Source organism: Nelusetta ayraudi, unplaced genomic scaffold, assembly GCF_046127955.1.
Source record: "Nelusetta ayraudi isolate G7.1 ecotype Tasmania unplaced genomic scaffold, CSIRO-AGI_Nayr_v1 ptg000019l, whole genome shotgun sequence".
In the NCBI taxonomy this organism is placed as follows: domain Eukaryota; kingdom Metazoa; phylum Chordata; class Actinopteri; order Tetraodontiformes; family Monacanthidae; genus Nelusetta; species Nelusetta ayraudi.
This window is the reverse complement of record NW_027466069.1, coordinates 5,037,499-5,061,430: the sequence shown is the minus strand read 5'-3', so window position 1 is coordinate 5,061,430 and position 23,932 is coordinate 5,037,499. Positions and strand designations below refer to the sequence as shown.

Here is a 23,932-nt window from a genome sequence, read left to right as displayed (position 1 = left end):
TCCACGAGACGCAACGCAAGCCTTTTTCTTCTCCTTCTTCTCCTTCTTCCCAGCCGAGTTGAGAATGACAAAAAAAAAAAAAAAAAGCGGCGAGCCCGCAGCAGCTGCGTCAGGGTGGCAGAAGATCCCTGCCACTTTAACGCTGACCCTGACCTCTGACTTGTTCCTCCTGAGGGCCTGGAGGGCGGTCGGGGGGGGGGGGACAAGAGGCACTTTCCCTGCAGCCGGCAATAAAGCATCATGATAACAGTCGCAATACTGCGGTCACATTACAGTGCAGATTTCAAAGTAGCATAGCAAGAAAAGGAGTGAGAGAACACACACACACACACACACACACACACACACACACACACACACACACACACACACACACACACACACACACACACACACACACACACACCGGCTCCAGCGGGCCAAGGCACCTGGGGTTGAGATGTAATTGGCATTGGAGGAGAGACAGTCTGCAGCAGCGCACTGACAGTGTTACTGCTCCAGGGAGTCTAGTCTACTTCATTCTAGTGGGCATGCTCTGTTCACACCACACACATGTGGCCGCAGCTACTTCAAAACAACAACAACAACAAATAAAGTTTCAGCTATCAAGTGTAAAAAAAAAAAAAAACACAAATACGTTCTCTAAAGCGGCACTAAAGCGATGGCTGAGTCTCAAACCCACCAGAACGTAAAGCATGATTTTAATGACATTTTTAAACGGGAAAGTGGACGTTGTGTCAAAATAAAATACTGATACGTATCTTTGCACGTGTTTTAGCGGTTGCGCAGCCATTCGGAACATTTTCTCGGGGTTGTACGCCGTATACCTGCGTATCACATACCGACTGCACCGCTGGTTCATTCATCACTGGGCAGCCGAGGGAGCCGAGACTCCCCTCTTATCTTGATATTGAAGGGGGCGGCACGGCGGCGCGGCACGGCGCTGCGCTGCGTGCTCGTCATGAATACCTGTTTTATTTGCGGAGCAGGCGTGAAGCGAGCACCGCTGTTATTGTTTGGAGCTTTAACACACAATGGGGGGGGGGGGGGGGAGCGGTGCGACAGGCGCGTTCAAAATGAAAAAGAGATGCTGCCGCTGCTGCAAAACCCAACACCATCCCAGGACCGCGCGGAAAGGTGGCGTTGGAGCGGGGGGGGCTTTGGTTCCGAGGGTCACGTGACTTGACGAGACGCGGGTTTTACGAGGACCAGCAAGCAAGCCCAGCAGCGGGGGTGACTGAGCTCGCGACGCATCAACGGGGGGCATCCGCAAAAAAAAGATGTTATGAACGAACGCGCCCGCGCCACACACACACACACAGGAGCAAAAAGTTTTGGCCTGGTGGTCTCTCTCTCCCCTCTCTGACACACACACACACACACACACACACACACACACACACACACACACACACACACACACACACACACACACACACACCTCCTCAGTGTGAAACGGGTTGATTCGTCTTCGTACCCATCAAGTCAGCCGAGGCACATTGAGGGCGGAAAAAAAACGCACGAGTTTTAAAACCGACAAACTTGACGTGCCTCGCGGACGCCGAGCGCGGCCAGCACGTTGCTCTCTCTCCCCCCCCTCTCTCTCGCTCTCTGTCGCTCTCTGTCGCGTGTTTACTCCAAGTAGCCCTCCTGTCTGTCTGTCTGTCTGTCTGTGTGTGTGCTTGCGTGCGTGTTTACAAAACGGAGCGACGACCTTGAATTGCACGACTCGTAGCAGGGAGTTGGGGGCTTGAAGTGCTGCCCTGCTCTGCCCCGCTCTGCCAGGGGCCGGAGGGACAGAAGCGGGACGCAGCCGCCGCCGGAGGTCAAACGTCAAAAACTCACCGACTGCAGGAAAAGCAGCGTCCGGACATAATCCCGCTCGGTGTTGACGATCTCATTGAGCACGCAGAGCCGCAGCCGCTGCTGCCGGTCCGAGTCCTTGACGGCGTGGACACCGTTCTCCGGATGCCCGTCGTCCTCCTCCATGTAGGCAGCCCAGGCTCGACTTCCCCGCGGAGGGCAAAAAGAAGCGCTCCTATGTCCCCCTCTCCTCCTCTCCTCCTCTCGGTTGACTGTATCCACACTTTCGATGGGGGGGCGCCGCCGCTGGTTCAGTCCATTCTGTTCCGCGGCAGAAGCAAGTTTGGTTTGTTTGTTTGTTTGTTTGTTTGTGTTTTCTGAAGAAAGAGAGTAGTTCCACACCGGAAGTGATGCCCGACTCGGTAGAAATCAAAAGTATGGCTGAGGGGGGGGGGAGAGAAAAAAGTGCCGCCGAGCAACAAGCGGGCGAGCGGTGGCAGCACCAGCTGAGACTGGAGAGGCGACGGACGGCGAGGAGGAGGAGACCCAGTGCCGCACGCGCACGCACACGCACACGCACTCTCTCTCCCCACCCCCCTCTCTCTCTCACACACACACACTTTGCTTTGCTGTGCTTTGAGCAACAGCGAGCGCACACAAACCGACATGCTGCACGCTTTGCACTGACACTTAAAGCCCCGAGTTGTGGTCAAACACATTACATCAATTATTGAACGAGGTGGTTTTCCAAGAAATCGCTTTGTGCAAGATTGCGATTTAAAAAAAAAAAAAAAAAAAAAACTAAATAAAATAACAAATTTGTGGAGAGATTGGACAAAATGATTTTTTTTTTGTCTGAAAGGAAGAAAAGGAGAAAAATCATCATCTAATTCTCGCTGTTTTCAACCGAGATGACTAAACGAATCGCTAAAACATTAAAACATTTGAACACTTGGCTCTATGCAAAGTGGTTGAGCAACTTCCCCCCCCCCCCAGATATCAAGAAGCAAACGGTGGAATTAAGTTGATGCTTCTGCAAATTGACTGTCAACATGGATTATTTGAAACATGCATCAGCTTTCTTATGAGGGTAAACTCATGTTTAGAACTAAATGAGTTATATATGTGTGTGACTCGGCCCTGTTTGACGCAGCTACCTGACACAACAGTAGACCACCTGAAAGACGTTAACTAATTTGAGAGGCAGGCGCCCTCTGGCGGTTGCAAGTACAATCACAATTTCTTGGTATAGTTAAAAAGAAAAAAAGAAAAAAGATTGACATTACAATGTAAACAACACCTTGTCTGTGATACGTATGTTTACCTCAAAAGCACCGAGCAAACAGGCAATATAAAAAATAATGCAATATCTACTACAGAAGCGTTTACAAAGACTTAAAGGCATTTTTTTTTTCTCCATTTACTCAGCGAGACGTGTCAGTTTGTCAGGTCATCTGCAATAAGTTTTGGTTACAGGATGTTACTATTTCTCAGTTCCTGAACACGGTTGTTTGAATCAGTAATATAAACCATGAGCATCTGGTGAGACAAGGTCCATTAATCGCATATTAAAGTGTCAGTGAATTCAAGTTAGGGGCATGCTGTGAACACAAAGTCAAGGGTTAGGAATGGGAGAATGAAAATGTCAATAATAGTTTTAATTGATGCGTGTTACATTCAAGAACCACCGTAATCCTTCCGTGAAGAATTGCATTCATACATGACTTCTCGCTATCTCTGATGAAAATTCAACAGACAAAGTTGTAAATGCTTTACACTGTCATATATTTACAGATCATCCCTCGCTTCTGTACATGGCAAAAAAAAAAGTACTTAAATATTATCACATTTGAGGAATAATAGGATACAATGCATGACTGATTGTATATATATATTTATATATATATGTATAGATTTTTTTTTCCTTTGAAGCAAATTTAATGGGCTTCCTTCCCGGATAAAGGCATGTGTGAAAAGCACTCGTCGTACAAAGTCTGATAAAGAGTCGCACAGTTAGACAAGACAGGTTAAAAACTCCTCGACTCACTCTTCTTCTTCTTCACTCGTATTTGACAAGATAAAACGCTTCCTTCAGCAGGGTTGTGTTTTTTTGACGTTTGTTTTTCTTTAAAATGCACAAAAGTACAAAAAGACACACGCGAGATAACCAAAAGGAAAAAAATAGAAAAAAAAAGGAAAAAAATGTGCTCAGTGCATTAAGACTTTCCCCATGATGACAAAGTAACTCGAGGTGTTTGCCCTGTTCCTTCTGTGAGATTCAGCAAATTCACATTGTTGCAGGCAGACAGTGAGAGGGCGCCGATCCAAACACAAACACAGTGAGTAAACAAGATTGAGGCAACCGGTGTGTGCCGCACGGCTAGAAACAGCACAGCACGCCACCTTCAAGTTTGCAAATAAGCTTACGTTCCTCTTTTCTTGGTTTAGATTGATTTATTTTTTTTTTGTAAAAATACAAATTTAATTCGCCAAAGTACAAGGTTAATGCTGCCCTAGTGTTTAAAATCACCGGAGATTTGCGGATTCTGGGGTTGCGAGATATTCCAGTTGTGCTGTAATCACTTTGGTACAGGTGGAGGATTCAGTGTGACAAATTCAAGTGCAGAACTCCAATACAACTTCTCTCATCAGTAAACTGCGATCACAAAGTCACAGAATAAACCCACAGCAGGGTTAACGTTTCGTTGCACAAGATCACTTTTGAGATTCATTTGGTTTCCGTGACAGATTTCACCTTTCAAAATGACATTTTTGGGCATTTGGGAGGATCGGTGTGACCGCGGACTGGTGCTCATTGTTTGATTTATGTGCATAAAAAACACACAATACACAAATTAGACTGTAAAAGTAATCCAGGAAAGGAAGAAGACTGGGGGACAAGCAAAACGTGTATTAGGGTGCTCAGTCAGTTGCTGCACTGGCCAAAAAAGCGTTGCACAAGGAAGACTTCAGCGGGTATCTCTGCATTTCAATGGCACTGTTCCAAACCTAGATCATGGTTCCAGGCTGTCAATGATGTCGTTGCTCTTCTGCGTCCTCCTACCACTGAGCAGCAATGTGTTTATAAAACATTTCCAACTCCTTGGCAAAAACGGAAAATGAAAACTTAAAAAAAAAACTTTAAAAAAACTTCTTCCGTCAAGCAAAAAACGGATATGCAGATGTGAATTTTGGACACACGTCTGTATTAGCAAACCTTTGTGAAATATCACAGAGCTTTTTGTTTTTTTGTTTTTTTTTTACATTTTCAGAAAAAGGCCAACAGTGTAACTATCGTATTGCAATATAATGACAAGCAGAAACGCCTCTTTTTTTGCCACAAAGCAATGAGCCAAGATGATGGAGGACAGTCACTGGAGAACTGCGGCCGTTCCAGTCGTCAATGAGCGGAGCGGCGGCCGCGCAGAAATGTTGCTTCTTCTTCCTTTTCCTAACTTGGCATGGTTTTTGACACTTTGCTCTCAGAGTCAAAGGCAGACAGTGTTGATATATGTATTCATATAAATAACAAAACAGTACAGTATAAATATAAAGATTCTGTGTGTGTGTGTGTGTGTGTGTGTCTGTGTGTGTGTGTGTGTGTGTGTGTGTATATACAACACGTGGTTGTAAGTAGCGTATGAGTATAGTATATGCGTGTGTGTGTGTGTGTGTGTGTGTGTGTGTGTGTGTGTGTGTGTGTGTGTTGTAGTGTGCGATGGTTAAGCCAGTGTTAGGACAGGACGGTTGGGGGGCGTGGCCGGAGGCGTTAGAGGTGGGGCTTTGCGTCGCCGACCTCGTGGAAGAGCGAGGTGTAAAACTCGGGCTCCAGCTGCTTGTTGCGGTAACGCTGGACGATCTCCGTTATTTTCTGCTTCCGCCGGACGTGCGGCGGGTTGTACAAGTCACTCTCCAGCCGCTTCCGCCGGCACAAGTTGATGACCGTCTGGCGCACGAGAAACCCTGCGGAGGGAGAAAGAGGCGATGACTGAAGGTCTGATTGTTTGACATTACACCGTGAAACTTGAAATTGAACAATTCATACAGTTATACAGTTTTTTGGTTTGTTTTTCTTAAATAAAAAGTAAATAGCAGCTTTACCTTTAAATTGAAAACTTTAAAATCAAAACATAAATATCGCAATAATAAAATGGTAATGAAACACCTAAACTTGGAAAAACCTCTCAAATATCGCCAGGATTTGACGCACTCATGAGGTGGTTTTTCAGACCTGTTGATATAGAGGTATATTGCAAAAGTGTCATGGAAACACTTTTTTTTTCTCCACATTTATGGTCATGTGACCAGTTCACTTCGAGTGAAACGTTTGGACGGAGGAGGAAACAGATTTTTTTTATTATAAGTAATCAAAGATAAAAATATAAGAACCATTCCTTACAACAAAACGTAAACAAATGCAAATGTAATTCTCGTAAATCTTGCAGGACGAGATTTTATGAGAATTACGGCTCATGCGCTTCACGCAATTCAATGGAAACACCTGCAAATCGCAACTGTAATGGAAACGCGGCTACAGAAACCCTCCGTGCCCGTGCGAGTCGTTACCTAGCGCTCTGCGGCTGACGACCATGCCGTCCACCAGGGGGATCACCATGCCGAATTTACCCACAGCGCCGTGGAGCCGAACCCTGAAGAGTCCCGTCTTCAGAGGGTGGATGAAGATCAGCGGAACATCCTTCTCCAGTAACCCTGACCTGCGGCAAGAACCATCAGAAACAGACGGAGCGCAAGGTGATGGAGGCAGCAATGAAAATATACATTTCAGGAACAATTGGGGATTTTCAAACGGAACAATAAATCTGTCTCCTAACCCCTGCTTCTCTTCCCCATTTCCTCTGCCTACTCGCTGCTTTTGCACGGAACACGGAACACGGAACAGGCTTCCTGGTCGTGTTTTGCAGCCGTGCGTTAATGCACAAGTTTCTGCGTATCGACCCAAGTGCACCAGGGATCGCTTTTTAATCAAGTCGTCGTCCACATCCGCTCTGTACGCGGCGGCAATGTTCTTCGAGCATAAACCTGTCAGTACCTGCAGGAAGTGCTGTTGCTCATGCTCGCCTCCAAGCCCGTGCTGGTTTCCGCCAAGAGATCCGACAACGGGAAGTTCTCTGAAAATAACGAGAACATTGATGTCAAGTGCAAAAGTAGATTTTTTTTTTTTTTTTTTTTACGACAGGAAGAACTGTTTCTGAGAGATTTGTTACTGACTGGGCCCACTTTTTCACAGTTATCTAATGTCTTTCTAGCTTGTCAATTAACTTTGAAGAGATGATGACGTTCCTCCTTGCTTTGCTTTCTCCTTTTTTTGAGAAGGTTAGGTTGAGAAAATAGGTTTGTAGTTCAACACTTTGTGATGTCACAACGGATACTGACACCTCTCCCAGTGAGCTCAGGTACAGAACAACAAGTATTTTTTCAGGAGATTGTAAAGTCTGGGCTGAAAATACTGGCTTCTGAGAAGCAATAGTCTCCTTTGGAATGAATTTGGAATGAATTGAACCTAAAAAGACCTGAAGATACAGTAAAGGTTTCAAGAAAATGAGCCTACCGATGTCATCAAAGCGCTCCACCCAGACGACAAACACCTTTGTGTCGGGACCCAGAGGTGGGAAAGACTTTCCAGACGACGACCTCTTGCTCTTCACCAGAGGACTCAACTACACAAAACACAGTTTCATTAAAACAAAACAAACAAAAAAAACTATTAAAAATCAACTAAACCCTCATGGCAGTTTGATAGCTACACCAGGACTGGCGGGCTTTACCTTTTTGGACGACTCCAGATTCTCAGAGTGGTTGGGGAACAGCTCCAGTGTCAGATTGTGTTGTTTGTTTGAGCCGGGCACGAGTTCTGTGTTGGTGTCGGCCTCCACCGTTGAGTCACTGTGCACCGATGACTCCTCTGGGGGGGAAGCAGCACAAGATCTCCGTCAAACCAGCAGTCCCTCACGGGCTATAAAAGGCTACAAAATACAACATGGGTTCACAGTGGAGGGGGGGGGGGGCACTGCTGACCAGAGTTTTCAGTCAGAGACGGAACCACGAAGGCTATTTCTGTCAGAGCGTCGGCGTAGTACAAGACCCTCTTCTCCCCGTTGAACACGGAGCCGCCAGTGTCCTCCGGAGTCGCGGCTTCCTCTGCGAGATGAGACCAGAACACATTGACTCGATGACCGCAGGCTCCAAACGCGCAGGGGTTTTGCTCCGGTCCTGCTCGCAGACTTTACCTGTCTGCTGCGCGTCGCTGCCTTCAGAGCAGGAGTTGAGGGACCAACTGGTGTCCAGGTGGCCCGTCCATCCCGGGTGGCGTCCTACGTCCACGGGCCAGCCCAAGGACAGCAGGAACTCCAGAAAGTGCGGCTGGACGCTGGACGAAGACTCAACGTTCCTCAAGATCTGAGAGGAAAAAAAAAAAACTAACAATGTTGGCATTTTTTTCCAAAAGAGCGATTTAACTCCAAATGTGCAACCAGTGTTCCCTCACCTCGTGGCTGCTTTTCTGTCCAGCCCTCATGTAGAAGATGAAGACGGTCTCGAATGGTCGGCAGGGTAGTAGGTCCAGGTAGCTGATGTCGTCAAAGAAACCCGGCAAGGACGACTCCAGGGCAATCAGATGAGGAGGTAGGCGACTGTTGTTGGGCTCCTAGTTAACAAATTCAAAAAAACAATAATGATATAATTAATATTAATGATAATAATCCATTTGCGTTTGATCTTCTCCTTCAGCAACAATAGAATTAATTCATTAGAACATTGTTTTTACTGGCGCAGAACCTTGTCCAGTCATTCACTAGATGAGATCTTTCACATTAAAAGCCCGTCAGACATGTAAAGTCACCGACCTTGAGTGCCTCAAGAGACAGAAAGCCAAAGTGGGAGAGGAAAAGTCGTGCCGTCTGGAACTCCTGCGCGGGCGGCGGGGGCTTGCAGTCGGTCTGCGGGTCGGGGAAACACTTTGACTTCAAGATTTCCTCGCTCTGCCGCTCCAAGGCGTTCTCGTAGTCGATCTGCTTGGTCATCAGAATGCGGAGCTTTTCGTGCTGAATTTCCAACTGTAAAAGAAAAGTGGAAGGGGATTTTTCTTTTATGATTTTATTTTACGGTCGATGACTGATGAACGTTAGTAACATAAAGTTGGAGTGAACCCACACAGGGAAAGTCCCACAGCCATAAGCCAGAGGTGTAACCTTCCAGAGATGATGAGAAGAAAGCTATTAAAAGCCCCACATTCTACCCAAACTTTATTTTTTTTTCTCCCCAAAACTCAAAAGCAAAGTGAAGTAAATGATCTGCAGCTGCTCATTTAGGCCTCTGTTCATTTCTAAAAGTGATTTCTTGTCCTCAAGTGTCCTCAACAACAACGTGGGTTTAACTGGGGAAAGTATCAGTGGGTGTTGTGACATCACAGACGGCTGACTTGCAGAATTTTATGACTTGGCATGCCTCCTAAAAATGAGAGCAAGCAAAAAAACTAAAAGAATGGACATGTTTCATTTCTGGTTAGTTCACTGAGAGGCCAGAGGCACAAAAATATAAATTCTCAGTATATAAGGTCTTAATGTGGAAATGTGCTTTAAAATTCCAGCTCAAAGGAAAGAAGGATACACTGGTTACACTTCACCAACAACTGTCAAATAAACTCAACCTCAAGGAAACTTGATGTTTACTTTTGTCTAGAAAAAAAAAAAAAGTGACGAGTTTTGTGAGAGCGCTGCATCGGATGAGGAAAGTCCAGAGAGTGATCACAGTGATTGTCACCGAAACCGCCTCATTCCAGCCCAACTGTTCACACCAAGAGAAACCAAGAGTCAGTTCTCCCCAAGCACTCACGTGCGAGTGATAACTCATCTCTGTGTTTGTAGCTCTCCATTCCTCCAGCCAGCTCATACTACACACCTGTGTTTGCATGATAATCATTTATATTAAAAAAAAAAAAACAGTTAAACAAATACTTTGTGCCACTGTCAACCTATTTTAAAAATAAATAAATAAGAAGTGTCACAAAGCTGGCATTTTCGCTGAAACCGCACTTTTTCGAAAACGCTCCTTGGGGTGGATAAGTTTGAAAACGCCGCCTTGCCTGGATTGGTGCAAACGCCGAAACCGACCTTTTTTGGAAACGCTGATGTCACAGCTCTAAACCCCGCCCCAAGGCTTTGTGTTCTAAAGTAACTCGAAATGTGCGGTTTCAAAAAAATCTGTCTCTGTGTAAACGGCCCCTGAAACGAGACAATGTGGATGGTCGACTTGCCTCTTTGCTGACGATGTCGTCCAGGTCAGGAATGCTGACATCGGCTTTGACCAGCGGGATCTTATCCACCTCCTCGGGAAAAGGCCTCTGCTTGACGTTGTACTTGATGCCCACGTCGTTGTTCGGCGTCGGCCGACCCTCGGGAACGAACACCTGCTGTGAGAGGAGACGTGTTGGGACAACGGCAGGACGACAGACACAGAGTTATAATATCTGTGCGACAGATGGAGAGCAACGAGACGTGCGAAAGCTGCGGGCAGAATGTGTCCGTGTTGCCGCAGACTGTTCACGGGGTCACGTTTGTTTGGGACGCGGCAAATTGCACGGTGTGATCTCACCCTCTGATTGGCCCGAGCTCCTCTGGGTTGGTGGAAGAGCTGCATGGTCCACGCATGTCTGCCAGCTGTTCCTCTGATGAGGACAGTGACCGATGGACTGGGGTCTGGGAGGGAAGAGAGGCTCTGATTTTAGTAGAAACAAGATAGAATTTGAATCCAATATAAACTTGAAGGCCCACTTTTATAACATTCACAACATTCTCATGTTAATAAAATCATTAAAATGGGATGCGTCAACAGGAAATTAAAAAATAAAGTGAATACAAATAATTATAATAACACAAAAAAAATTTCCAGACATCAAGAAAAAACAAATATCATCAATTCGCTTTTGGTTATGTTTGATGAATGGCCAGCCACTGACTTTGCTCGTTGCCAAGAGGCTGCTCCAGCATGGCCAGGATGACCGAGTTGTCCAGCACGAAGTAACGGAAGTTGCTGAATCCCGTGGCGCTCAGTCTGGCGTAGCGAATCAGCGTGTCTTCGTTCAGCAGACTGCAGGTGGAGGCCGTCCCGCTAGGGGAGGGGAAAGCCCCCAACACCTGCATGATACTGGGGAACACCGCCGCCGCAGCACAAGCGTCAGTAGGCCACTTATGCAGCTATCAATGTTAATAAAGCATCCATTATCATCTGTTAAAAGAAAGGCCCCAAGACCTAATTGCTGTGATAAAACAAAATGACAGAAACATATTGCTGAAAGTGGAGTCTCACTAGGATAAAGTCGCCTCTGCAGCGTCCTTGACCCTCATGGATGCCGGGTTGTGCTCCTTCTCCCCTTTATGTCGGACTTCCTGCTCCTGTCGAGACTTGCTGCCAGAGATTCCCAACTCCACAATCTCCAAAGCCTCGACCAAGCAATCCTGTTCACACAGAAAAAAAGGTGCCGCTGAACAAAACGTAGCCGTCGCAGCTCTACTCGTTGCCACTCTGGAAAGACTGGAGAGTTTTTTAAAAATCTAGATTAGGAAAAGGCAAAAATCTTTGCACATCCATTTCCTCGGCAGGTGCGTCGGAGGGTGACAATTAAGTACAAATTAAATTTTGCCACGTCTGCGGGAACTCTTTTTTGTTTAAAATCTAGATTAAAAATGGACTCCCTTCCTTTTAACCGACTCATTTAAAAATCAGTCCAACCTTTTCATCCAGCATGTCTGGGTGTTCTGTGAGCCACACACACAGAAACTGGAAGGCGGCGACGATCATGGAGTGGAGGTCTCGGGACTGGAGGGGAGCCGGGCGGCTGCACTGGTACACGATGTAGCCACATATGGAGCTGACGGCTCGTTTTCGGTCGGCCGAGTCCACCCCCACCTTCACCTGGTCAGAAACGCAAAAGTGGGAGAATCCGTAAATATTCTCCAGCAAAACACCTGCGTAAACACCAGTGAGTTTTTGTTCCCTCCTGATTCCCTCCAGCTTTACCTTGGCAAGGCCGGCCAGCAGCTCCAGGGCAGCCAGAGAGATGCTCATGTCCTGCCTCCACTGGGAGTTCAGCCGCTGGGTCACCAGGTGGATGCTGCGCACCAGCAGGCCTGCTGCCGTATCTGCAAGAGCTAGACCATATGACACCCCGAAATACCAAACACCGCAAAGAACAGAGCAAAGCAAGAAGAGAGCAAGGCAGGGTTCAGCCAACACAGCCAAAGAGTGACAGGCACAGGCACAAAATGTCCCGGCTGGGCAGTTGTAGTCAACGCATGCACGAGAAACATGTACTGTAGACTTCTTTCTTTTGTTTACACACACACAAATAAAACTGAAGTCTAATAAATCCAAGGGCTGAGCAATGAGGAAGATTTGACTTTTTTGTTGTGATTTGAAGGTGAAAGTGAATCCTAATATTGCCATGTTTAATGTAAATTAGTGTCTTTAATTATACAAAATATCAAACGGCTAAATAACGTAGCCCGGATTCCGGAAGTATTAGGTAAATTCTCCATCGCATTTGGGTAAAATCACATGCAGCACATCAAACATCTATATACAGACGCTGTACTGCATTGTTTTGTCATTGTTTACAAAAAATCTGTAAGAATTGGTAGAAAGAATACAATTAAATTGTTCCAAAATTTTTAAAAGCAGTTCATCACGCCAAACACTGAGTTTAGCTCCACTGCACGATGCCCATTTGAAAAAAACAAAAGGGAAGTAATCTGTCATAGATGCATTACTAGGGAACACCACAAACAATGAGAGGAAACCAGCTCAGGCACATTTAAAACTGCTGTTGAGCAGCACCGCACCACTGCAACCAGCTGCAGCTTCACCTACAGAGGCATTTCACCCAGCGCTTCTTAACTCTGCACACCACCATGACCACGTTAGCTTTGGGGAGCAGACGTTGACGTTGAGAAGCTGCAGTGTTGGACGATGTGAAACGATGCTCGGGCGAAGACAAAGCCGGCGCCATTTGGTTCAACTCTTTGCTCTCACCGTAGTCTCGGAGCAGAGCCTGAGCCGGGCGCTCACACTCGGGGCTGGTGGCTTCCGTGCTGCCACCGCTGTTGAAGCTAACGCCGCTGTTGGTGCGGCTGTGGCTCCTTGTCCCGTGGCTCCCGTCTATGCTCCCCTAGAACCACGACAACGTTGCCGTCTTAGTACTTGTAGAATCAGGTTGATGTCAGCATGGTTAAAAAAAAAATAAAAAAAAACCCAGGTAAGTTGTGCCTTACTGTCTCAGTCTGGGCACCGATGGACTCCAGCAGGGCCGAGTCTTGAACAATATTCAGCATCGCACCTGAGAAGAGAGGAAAAGAAAGACTAAGTGTGCCGTTCAGCCGTCCAAATCTATGGAGCTTTTTTGATAATACACCCAGTTAAGTTCCTCATGCATAAAGATGTGAATACGGGAATAATCTCAGACAAGTAAACAGAGTTGGTTCGAGGCAGAGAAATCTTTGTCAAGTAAGAATTAAAACCTTGCATAATGGGAAATCAAAGATATTAGGAAGGCTGTGGATACCCAGGATGAGCTGCGTGTTAGTGGGGTCGGTCTCAGTCTGCAGCGCTCCGATGAGGACGTTGACCAGTCGCAGCCTCAAAGAGAGAAAGGACACAGGCTGGTCGTGGGGCCATCCATCCTCCTCGTTAAATTTGCCCTCCAACAGAACCTAAAGCACAACGTAAATTCGTTAGAAATTGGATTTCGCTCATTTGTCTCACGCACGCACACACACTCAGACAAACTCCAAGACACCAAAGGCGTTACCTCGGACTTGATGTTGCCAAAGTGATGCGGCAGCGGCAGCATCGCAAGCAGGATGTTGATGGAAGCTCTTCTCAGGTCCGTTGGGTTAACGTACATCTTGAATTTGGAAAGTTCCCTGGTAGATTAACACAAAGACGAAAAAGTTCACCTGTTGACAAAGATCCTCCGGGAAATCGACCAGAAGAAGTCCACTGCATCGCTTCCAAGCACAAACCTGTCTGGTACAATTGTCTCCAGAGCAGCGATGAAGTAGGGCACCACCACATTGATCCCCTTCAGGTCAGTGCAAAACAGGGAGGAAGAGTTGAGGATGATGGAGGCTAAAACTGGCCGACAGATGAAGTCGGAGATTTGGAGACCCTGAATTAGGACCATGTAGAACCTGCAGAAAAAGGGTGAAAAAGGGGTGAGGGCAAAAATTTTGATTTTAAGGAAATCACAATTTGAATGTGAATCAAAATAGTGTCACCAATTCCTGGTAACACAAATGAAAACACATAGCAGCCAATATTAAGTGATTAAATGAATGGATAAATCCTACCTGGAGAGGTAAACGGGCAGGATCTCCTCTCCAGTTTTCTTGCTACAGAAAATGCGACACAGAGTTCCGCAGGCCTCGGCTCGTCCGGCCTCGTAGCTCTCTGGGAATTCGTTGGCATCAAACATGGGGTTGGACACCATGGAGTCGGTGGACATCTGGGAGCCTTTCCTTCTCAGCTCCAGACCTACTTGAGTTGCTATAGCTAAGGATGTGGGTGGTGGGGGTACATAACATAGAAAAACGCACTGGTTAACAGTTTAGATGCCTTTACAGGCAAACAGACAAATAGTGCGCTGTCGTACGTAATGCGACAAGAAAATGTAAAATAAAAAGGTCAAAAATTTTGAAGACCAAAGCACGACTAGGCAAACATTAAACTGGCAGCACAGGTTTCATGATTACCATCACATACTTACAAAACACACACCATCTATAAATAGGCATTCAAGAGGGACCTCTGACACAAAGAGGTTGCACTAAAAAAAAGGTTCCACCTATCAGCACAAACAGACTTCAAGCGTAGTGTGCTGCAAGTAAAATGCATTGAACTGCCAGGACACCAAGCAAAGTCCCTGTGTCAGCGCCCGTCACTCCGAGTATCCAACATTCACCATGCAGAGAGCCACCAAACCAACAAAATAAGAAACTCAAGTGAACGGACGATACCAAAAGGAAATCACAGGAAACGAAACAACAATGCTAAAATTGAACGGGGGAAGGAGAAGGAGGGAGGGTTTGAAAATCATAACGAGGGTTAGTGTGATCCGGAGGAAGAACAGAATGAGAACACAGAAAAATTAAACAAGGTGGCGTTGTCACAAACTGGCAACGTTATGGTCGAGACATGTGGTCAGTTGGTGAAAACCATTCCATCACCTTTTGGAGGAAAACGCTGAGAGAACGCTGGTGAACTTTGACATGTGACAAGCAGTAGGAACAGAAAAATTTTAAAAAAAATTGAAATAAAACAAAACAAACGATGGTGATAATGGCAATGATCATGTGAAACTCAACTGAAAAGCAGGAAGATTTGTCAAGAAACGCAGATCATGTAAGGGGGGAGAAAATAAAAGCTGCCGCTCCTACTTACAAGATTTATAAGAAAGAAGAATTTGGATAAAAGAGGCTGCAAGATAACAGAAATAGTGGAGAGACACAAAATCAAAGCAGATCCAATATTTTTGGGCTCAGTTTATATCAGTGTGTGCGGTTATTTTATTTTATTTTTTTTGGTCATTTCCCCTCAATACATGACTTCTGACCCACTGAAACCCATTGACATAATTAGACATGGCAGACACGTGCACGACACTACAGCAGAGAGAGAGAGAGAGAGAGAGAGAGAAATAAATGGGGAGCCATCCAAATGTCAATAGCAGGTAGCGTACAGACCACAGCCGACTCCTCCAGTCATGTGACTACGGCGGTGAAATGAGAACTCGTTCAGCGCATGGCTCTGGTCTAAAATGCAGTTTGAGGCATGTTTCAAATAGTCGGGAGATGTAAACAGAGAAAAGAGTTGGATGGAGATCTTACACCGGGCCACTTGTAGCCAAGCCCTCCGTCCGCTTGACGTTTTAGAGGAGATGGTGATAAAAACTAAAGCCAACAACATACAGGAAAATAAAAAAATCTAAACAATAATCATAATCATCACAAAAACACCAAAAACACAGATAACTCCACAAAAAAAACTGCATACTTGAACGCGAGCAAAACACCCACCACCCCATGCATTAATGCTAACGGCCACAGCCCCCCTCCCTGCCTGCTTACCGGTCATGCTGGGGTCTCGGCTGAGGCCGCTGTGCAGCTTACAGTGGACGAGCGCGGCATCGAAGAGCCACTGGCCGAACAGGTTGAGGATGCTGTTGACCTTGGGCCGCGCCGGGGCCGGCAGGGGCCGCGACTCCCAGCTGCTCTGGTTGGGGCTGGAGAGAAGGGTCGGCGAGGACGACGTCTGCTGCTGCTGCTGCTGCTGCTGCTGCTGTTGCTGCTGCTGCTGCTGCTGGGAGGCTTTGGTTGGCTGACTGCTGCCACCCTGCAGGGACAGAGTCAGCAAAGAGGCAGGTGTGCAAGTTTATTCACATGTAAAGAGAAAAAAAAACTATGAGGAGTCGAACATACAAAGGACACGTGAAATGGGGTCAGCCAGGAGAAGATAATTAAAGCTACACAAACAACAAAAAACGCAACACAATGGCCTTTCCAGAGTCAAACAAAAAGGGGTGATTCAAGCACCCACTAGTAACCCTGAGTCAAATAAAATAAAATAAAATAAAATAAAATATATAAATAAATAACACAAAAATATATTTTTTAAATAAAAAATAACTAGATAATTAAATAAAACCTGCCAGTAGCTAAGTTTACATGGACACAAATAATCGAAATAAAGGCCCAGTCAGATTTAAAATGCTTCATGTAAGCACGTCAATCGGAAGATCCTGATCCAATCCGGTCCATTTGGAAAGAAATTTCATTCCGGAAGAGATGGTTTATGCCGATCGTTATTCCGAATGGCGTCCACGTACACGCCCGTTTGGATCCCGTCTTCCTGGTCGGGGTCAAACTATCTCCACTCTATTTCGTGTCCATGTAAACAGTGGATTTGTAACTCACGGTGGAGCTCTTGCTCGCGGTCTTGGCCACCACGGTGTGCCGCTGCTTGCGGTTGTGAGGGGGCGTGGTGTTGGTGATGGAAGGGGGCGGCGACATGCTCATCCTGTTCACCGGGGTGGGCGGAGCGCTGTCAGCCCTGGGCCGCGATATACCTGCAGAGCGGGAACGTCGGTCAGCGAGTTCAGAGTTCACCCGTGGGCGTTTGGTCACTCTGCAGCAGCTTGGGCCGTTAATATTTCTGATTTGGCGACAATGAGGAGACAGACGAGCGTGAGGTGATGTCAGATTCAGAGTGGTGATTAGCAGCATTTCTCCATCGGTCAGACATGCAGTCAACAGTTAGATATGAATCAGCGGTAATTGGCATTCATCCGTGTTGATTGACCGGATGCTCCCCGGTGAAACCCTGTCGTTGACGACGTCGCAGCTCAGCGACCGTGCGCCCGAGGTGCACATCATTTGCTATTTTAAGTCTCAGCCCAGTCGTTAACATCATCACCACCAGTAAATAGACTCCATCATATGCCCGTCTCATTATACTGGAACAAGTCTGTACCATAGGGCAGCAGCAGCGGGCAAAAAGTGAACACCCTCTCCCGCACGTCTCTCTTTTCAACAGAGACACCTACAGTGTAAAGACAGACACACACACACACACACACACCGACATGTTTCCGTGTAACACATTGGAGCAGGTTGTACTGACCGACACCGTTCATCTTGTTGTGACTCATACCCTGCATGACTTAAAAACTGTTACATGAAATCAGTGTTTTTGGATGTTTTTGAAGTAAGTCAGTCGTCTACAAATCTGCAAACCACTTTCAGCTTTCAATACTGAATTTTCATTAAAGGAGCTATGCACAAAATGCCACCACTAGATGTCGTAGTTGTGCAATGCATGTCCTGCAGCGCAGCAGCATGAGCAGGTCGTCAGAGCTTTGCAAGGACTTTGTCAAGCAAGTACATGATAGTTCAGCCAGAGGACGCCCCTCCTGTTTTTCCCCTGTATTGTTTTTTTTCCCTTTGTAGGTCTACTTAAACTACTTAGAGTAGAGTACTTGAGACTTAAGAAAGATTCACACATAATAACAGAGATCTGTGCTCAGCCCAGTAAATAAACTACAAGTTGGGGGAAAACACACACACACACACACACACACACACACACACACACACACACACACACACACACACACACACACACAAAGGGGATGCGTCATCACTGACAGTCCTATACATAGAAGCCGACTATTGGGACAATTTTGTACAGAGCTCCTTTAAGTTCTGATGTCCAGAAATGATTTTGTTCTTTCATCATTTCAATAAACAGCCTATTTAGAAAATAGGTAGATCACAATAAAAACTGTGACTGTGACATTTACATGAGCCAAAGTGAAATTTCCTTTTGTATGGGATTCAATCCAGGTCCTCACCTATGTTGTAATAATTGACAGAGAACAGTAAAAACTTGCTGAGTTGTATCCCATTACAAAATGTCATGTGATTCCAAAGGTGCAACAATGTGACTTTCTTCAGCTGACTTGAATTACTCCCTACATTTTTTTTTACATGTATTTTACAAATGTCAGATTTGTTGGCTTTACAATGTTCCTACCCAGGAAAGCATCCACCAGGCAGCTGACGCCCCTCATGGCCCGGAAGAAAATCTGCGGGAGCTGCTTGAGACAGGGGTGCAGGACCACTTCGTGAGGGATGCCGCTGGAGTTGAGAAACTGCTCCTGGAACTTGGGGGTTGTGCTCACGATGGCCGGGTTGCTCAGATCCACGGGGTTACTGTGCACAGGGGCGGGGGATGAGATGCTCACATAGGATTCACATTTCAGTGCAATAAAATAGAACATAATAGTTCACTTGGAATACAGTGCAAACAAAAACTTGTATTTGGGAAAAATTATATAAAATTATACAAAAAATAAATAAATCCATGAACCAATATGCACTTGGATTATAGTGCCGCCAATGCAGAAGATGGAGCAGTTTTGTGGTGGAGAAGAAGAACACAATTATGGTTCCAACAGATCTCATCTCTATACTTCAGAGTTAGGAATGACAGTTAACTGTCTAAACGTTTTTTTTCCCCAAAAAACTTACCTGAGCATGTGGAGGAAGCGGTACCACGTCTGTGCCACGCAGTCATTGTCCATCTCGATGGGAATCAGGATGGCATCTTCATCGGGAACTTTGAACGGGGGGAAGGATGGACCGTGGGTGAAGCGCAACAGCCTGGAGTTGGGACAGTTGTGCAGGAGGAGGCATTTACATTCAGGAAGGGGTAGAAGGCCCGTGACAAAATTCACACACACCTTTTAAATGTTCCGTTTAATGACAAAAGAGAGAAAAACTCTCCACATGAAAGTGTTCTTTTTCCTAACCTGGAGGTCAGGGCGCATGCCACTCTGCTCCACTGCTCCACCACAGGCGGGTGGTGCCTCCAGTTGGCCAGCATCTCCCGTGCCGTCTTCCAGTACGGCGGCGTGGGGAAGCAGCGGGCGCACGCCAACAGCCACACCTCGAACAGCACCGCCATCAGTTTCTCCGCCAGCTTCTCCGCCACGCCGACTGAAACGGGAGGCGCGTCGTTAATCACGTTCCCTGTAAATGGCTCGGAAGCACGGACGGGAAGGGGCCGGCGGCGGCAGCGGCGGTACCTCCGACGGTGGGCGGGGCCAGTAGCGTGTCGTTGACTCGGAGCAGAAAGAGCAGCAGCACCTCCCAGGTCTCCCTCACCATGGAAACAGACTCTCGGGCCAGTTTCTGGACAGCAGTCAGCACTTGTTGGCAGAGCCTGATGTGGTTCAGGCTGTGCTGTTCAGGCCTGCAGGGTGTGTTTGAGAGGAGGAAAGAAGAAAGACCACAGCAGACAAAGCTGGTGTTAGCATTTCTGAACCTGCAGCCAAAAATATAAGGATTTTTTTTGTTCTTTGTGTGAGAACTGACGTATTTCAACTTGGGATGTCAACAATTAATCCATTAATTGTCGATCAAGAATTGAATCCATTAAATTAAATTAGTCGCAATTAATTGAACATTTTTACACTGGTAGTTAACATCATTATAACAGTGTAAAGGCAGGAAAAGAGCAATTCACCTGTAGATACTGTGATGGTATCTTCATACTTTTAGTTAGAAGTTATTTTTAATAGTTTTTAAAAAATATATATATATAAAAAAAAGTTGAAACCTAAAGTCAGAGGATAAATGTTTAGGGTGTTTTTACTGTTCTCTAATATGAAAATGGTCACATTGGACCCTCAACACTATTTAAGGGTTAAATAATGTCTTCCTTAAACGTTTTGTATTGAGAAATTTTGGGAAAAATCGCCGCTTATCAATTAATCCTTAATCGATCGATAAGGTCAATCAACTAACGATCAATGAATTAATGGATAATTTGCATCCCTTTTTTCGACACTGGATGAGTTGAGAGAAAAAAAAATCAAAATGCGTTGATGCAATGTCCGTTGTTTTTCCTGAGAATTTGTCAGACGACAGTTTTATGAACAAAACGCTGACATTTGAGAGAGACCAAACGCACAGCTTGGCCCCCAACTGGAACCGACCTTGGTACAAAGACGTTGTAGAGGTGCTTGAGGATGGTCTGAATGTACATGTTGGGTTCCTTGACCACGGGCTGAGGCATGGAGTCCCTGGGGGAGACCAGGGCCATCATCCAGTCTGTGTACACGTCCACGCACAGCTTGACAGTGTCGCCCTCCAGGGGGAGGGTGAGGCCATAGCACAGCACCTCCATGGTCCACTTCACCTGAGGGAAACCAAATGAGTCTTCTCATTCATCCGTGTGCACGGTAAACGGGCAGAGGAAGGCCGAGGAGGAAACGTTTCAGCCGGAGCTAAGTTCTGCAGCGCCACGTGTTGAGTTGCCGAGTCTAACCATTAACAATCCAGCTCTTGTGATTTGGTGTGACGAGGGGCCAAAGGTTTGTGAGATGATGAAGATGAAAACCCGATGCAATAAAAAAAAAGAAGAACAGATGACCGTTTTAAACTATACATGATGAACAACAGAGTAATGGTCAGTGAAGTGAAGGAAATCATCAGTCAGTGCCAACGTAATGTCGATTCCAGATGTTTTTCTTTCCTATAGTACTAATGCAAGGACTAAAAGGTACAGTTTTCTTTTTTCGTAGTTTACTCTTCAAGTATGTGTTTTGGTGCAGCTTTGAAATAACTCTGCATACAGATCTCCCTCTACAGTTTTCTGCATATGTGCACAGTTTCCCTCAAGTGTTTTGTGTCGGCGCCAGAGGAGAGCCAGAGTGGATCAGTGTACGCGGCAAACAAGGGTTTTGTTTCTGAAGCTTTTTTAATTCCGCATGAACATCTCAGCCACAGTGCGGAGCTCCCTGAGCAGCCGCCGCCGAAATATTTTTAACCGAGCCCGGCATCTTCTCGCATCCCAATCCTGACACAGGCTGTCGCATCATTAATTGAAACTCTTGGCCTCCCGCGCTTCATTTTCTGCCGCCCGGCGTGTGTTTTCGTCAGCGTGTGAGAGAGGGGTTTTTCTGACAGCTGGTGAATTTGCCACACAGAACCCAAGGGATCAAAAACCAAACGGGGCTTATTTTCGTGGATACTTATGAACAAATAGTAGCTTGATGCATATCTTGAAAAGGCAGGCAGAGTTAGCTGGTGTGAGAGATTAGAGGGTTAGGCGGAGGCAGATGAAGTGGACAACTTCTGTAGAGAACAGCCGAAAGGGGAAGAAGATCCTTTACAAAAATGCGTCCATTGTCGTTTTACTGTATTTAAATGAACTTTAACGGCACAACAGCTGATTCTGCACTCTAGCACACAAATCTTTATCTAGAACAATTGCAAACTATGATAAACACGTCAGCAATCGCGCCATAATGTTACTGCGAGGACCTTGAGAAAAACTAAAAGCTCAGGTGACGACAAAAGGAGCGACATGCTGCGCCTTCACCTTTTACTGCATGCAAAGTCATGAGGCAATGACGCAAAACACGACTCAGCGACAAAGCTTGCCTGAAATCAGGCCACAATCGTAACTTGTTGAACCTTCCAAGTACAAGTATGAAACATTCTGAGCAGTCTGCAGGTCAGTCATGAAAGAAGCTTCACTAAACCTCCACTGCAAAACTTTATTTACAAGATTTCTCAGCTGGTTTGCAATTACTTTTCTATACCGTCAACAGCAACGCACCTACAACATTTACCAAACAAAGCAGATAACTAGCAAAAAGAATGACTGAAGTTACTTTGAATTAGACAAATGGTTAATGCTCAGAAGGTGTGCAACATCTCACTGACTAACCCAAAGCAGCGTGGCCACAAATAAACCAATGCCTGCATGCCTATTGTGTAGCATTCTGCGAAAACCTGCTACCACACAGCAAACACCGCTTCTGTTAATGACTCAGTGCGAGAGTTGGCAGAACACTTCAGCTGGAGATTAAGCGCCCTCACCTCCTTGTCCGTCTTGAGGATGTTCTCGGTGGCGACGGGGCTGACGGCCGTGCCCAGCGGTCGGACGACAGCGTTGGCCACCTCGGTGCCCACTGTGGTGGGGTAGGTGTGCAGGACGCTGAGGTGGCCCTGGTCACTCTGCACCACCAGCTGCAGCGAGCGCCACTCCGAGTACATGTTGCCGGTGGGTGTCTTGTGCACTCTACTCACACCACCTGCCCTCCACCTGCACGGACACACAAACGGAGGGGGAAAGGTGGTTACAGAGGAAGATGCACATACATTGGTTAGACAGCTTCGCTAACTCTAGTAAAAACTGAATTTAGTGTCTTGACAGGACTTAAGACAAGGCTTGTCGCCATCACACCCAGCAGGCCATCATCATCACATGACTTTGTGACATTAAATTCTCATAAAGAACAATTTCATTTGTCAACATCCGATCGCGCTTGGCTAGAATGGCGTCTTGCGACTGTCAGTCACTCGAGGTTTAATAATTGAGTGATTCATGGAGGGTATCACAACTTTTCAATAACAGAGTTGGAGCAATGCGCTACTAAACGTGGAAAAGGCTCGCGTAGTATATTACCTCAATCCTGAAGTAAGTTTGAAGTAACGTCACAGGGCAGGGAAATGTTAAGTAACGAGCAGTTCGACAGAACCTATCAAACACGACACAAGCTAACGTAAAAGTGACGCCACCCACCCGAGAGAAAATACAACACAAATGCGGGCATTTATGCGCGTATTTCTCAGTAATACACAAGTTAATTCTCTGATTTGCCAGCTTAGCTATGAAAAGGGCAACACACACACACACAAGCAGCCATTCGTATGTTGAATCTAGACTCGGTAACGAGCCCAATCACAACCAGGAAACGGATTAGCTTGCTAACGTTAGCTCGCGCTGACAAGCAATAACATCCTCCCTGTCTCGCGGCTGAAATGAGCTCGAGCTCGGCTCGGGTTCACTTTGGCGCTACGCGACTCTGCGTGAGCGCATCGGCAAAGCGCCGTTGAGTAAAACTGGTAGTTTTGCGTCCCCTTTTCTCAGTTGTCTCAAACTACGTTGTAGTTGCTCACCGCTGGCTGGCTAGCTAGCACGGCTAGTGTTCCGTTCGCGCTGGTGCTCGGCTCGCAGAGCAGAGCAGCAGGCTGTCATCGCGGCTGCTGCTCTGCGAGCTGCACAACTTTGCCAAGACGCGAGTGTTTCGCCGGCGCGTTTTGCTCCTACCTGGACCGACTGGAACTGTTGTCATAACACAGGCGCGTAAGTCCGCAGTTGGTGCTCTCTTGGTTTGCAGCTCTACACCGTTACAGCCTCCATCTTTGCAATGTCAACGCTTGAAGCTTGCAGCTCGATGGGCTGAACGGGAAACAGGCTCCGTAGGTTGACGCCCCCTATTGTTTTGCCACCGAAACTGCGAGTAGTGCATTGGACACGGTTCCTGGATCAAGTAGTTTTCAGTTGAGTGTTTGTGGAGGAAAACTTGTTCATATATATTAATCAATTTACATGATGCCATAGGCTGAATATTACTTTCCATCTCTGTCAAGTAAAAGGTTCTTCTTTTTTTTTACTTAGAAAAAAGGATTTTCACTGTCAAAGCGATTGAAAACAGGTCGTGGAGTTGCTTCCTTCCGCCTGTAGGGAGAGCCCTTGGTCAGTA

At 46.3% G+C, this 23,932-nt stretch overlaps 2 protein-coding genes and 1 long non-coding RNA gene across 14 annotated transcripts in view; 1 reads left to right on the top strand and 2 right to left on the bottom strand.

Moving 5' to 3' along the window:
* The window catches only part of prex1 (phosphatidylinositol-3,4,5-trisphosphate-dependent Rac exchange factor 1), a 74,669-nt gene extending 72,323 nt beyond the window's left edge, over positions 1-2,346 (bottom strand). Inside the window, exon 1 of one of the 2 annotated variants that reach the window (XM_076026564.1) lies at positions 1,846-2,346. In XM_076026564.1, the coding sequence (XP_075882679.1) occupies positions 1,846-1,989 (144 nt within the window). In that variant the 5' untranslated portion in view covers positions 1,990-2,346. The remainder of the gene's footprint in view (positions 1-1,845) is intronic. The other variant, XM_076026565.1, reaches the window with a different exon arrangement.
* The window catches only part of LOC142888346 (uncharacterized), a 60,632-nt gene that overhangs the window by 8,428 nt on the left and 28,272 nt on the right, over positions 1-23,932 (top strand). The gene's annotated exons all lie outside the window — the stretch shown is intronic.
* On the bottom strand, positions 3,441-23,649 carry LOC142888341 (ral GTPase-activating protein subunit beta-like). Of its 11 annotated transcripts, none has more exons than XM_076026552.1 (32): positions 23,497-23,649; positions 22,263-22,488; positions 20,372-20,574; positions 19,460-19,626; positions 19,184-19,370; positions 18,903-19,034; positions 18,406-18,584; positions 17,344-17,412; positions 16,788-16,939; positions 15,942-16,206; positions 15,256-15,291; positions 14,166-14,367; positions 13,839-14,006; positions 13,625-13,739; positions 13,379-13,526; positions 13,089-13,153; positions 12,850-12,985; positions 11,839-11,969; positions 11,551-11,733; positions 11,128-11,276; positions 10,778-10,965; positions 10,414-10,517; positions 10,076-10,231; positions 8,667-8,876; positions 8,309-8,467; positions 8,052-8,220; positions 7,840-7,962; positions 7,590-7,726; positions 7,373-7,481; positions 6,854-6,932; positions 6,370-6,518; positions 3,441-5,766 (listed from the first exon to the last, which is right to left on the bottom strand). In XM_076026552.1, the coding sequence occupies exons 2-32, from the start codon at positions 22,437-22,439 to the stop codon at positions 5,573-5,575; spliced, it is 4,641 nt and encodes a 1,546-aa protein (XP_075882667.1). In that variant the 5' UTR covers positions 22,440-22,488; positions 23,497-23,649; the 3' UTR covers positions 3,441-5,572. The 11 variants fall into 11 exon arrangements, with proteins under 11 accessions (XP_075882667.1, XP_075882668.1, XP_075882669.1 ...); XM_076026553.1 differs by having other exon boundaries at positions 10,076-10,228; XM_076026554.1 differs by having other exon boundaries at positions 11,839-11,960.

What these genes read in the sequence shown, in the direction of transcription:
- LOC142888341 (XM_076026552.1), bottom strand. Translation starts at nt 22,439, where the DNA reads ATGTACTCGGAGTGGCGCTCGCTGCAGCTGGTGGTGCAGAGTGACCAG. An exon ending in GCATGCGCCCTGACCTCCAG is followed by an intron (nt 19,035 to 19,183) that starts GTTAGGAAAAAG and finishes TCCCAACTCCAG; the next exon opens with GCTGTTGCGCTTCACCCACG. An exon ending in CGTCAGCCGCAGAGCGCTAG is followed by an intron (nt 5,767 to 6,369) that starts GTAACGACTCGC and finishes CTCCCTCCGCAG; the next exon opens with GGTTTCTCGTGCGCCAGACG.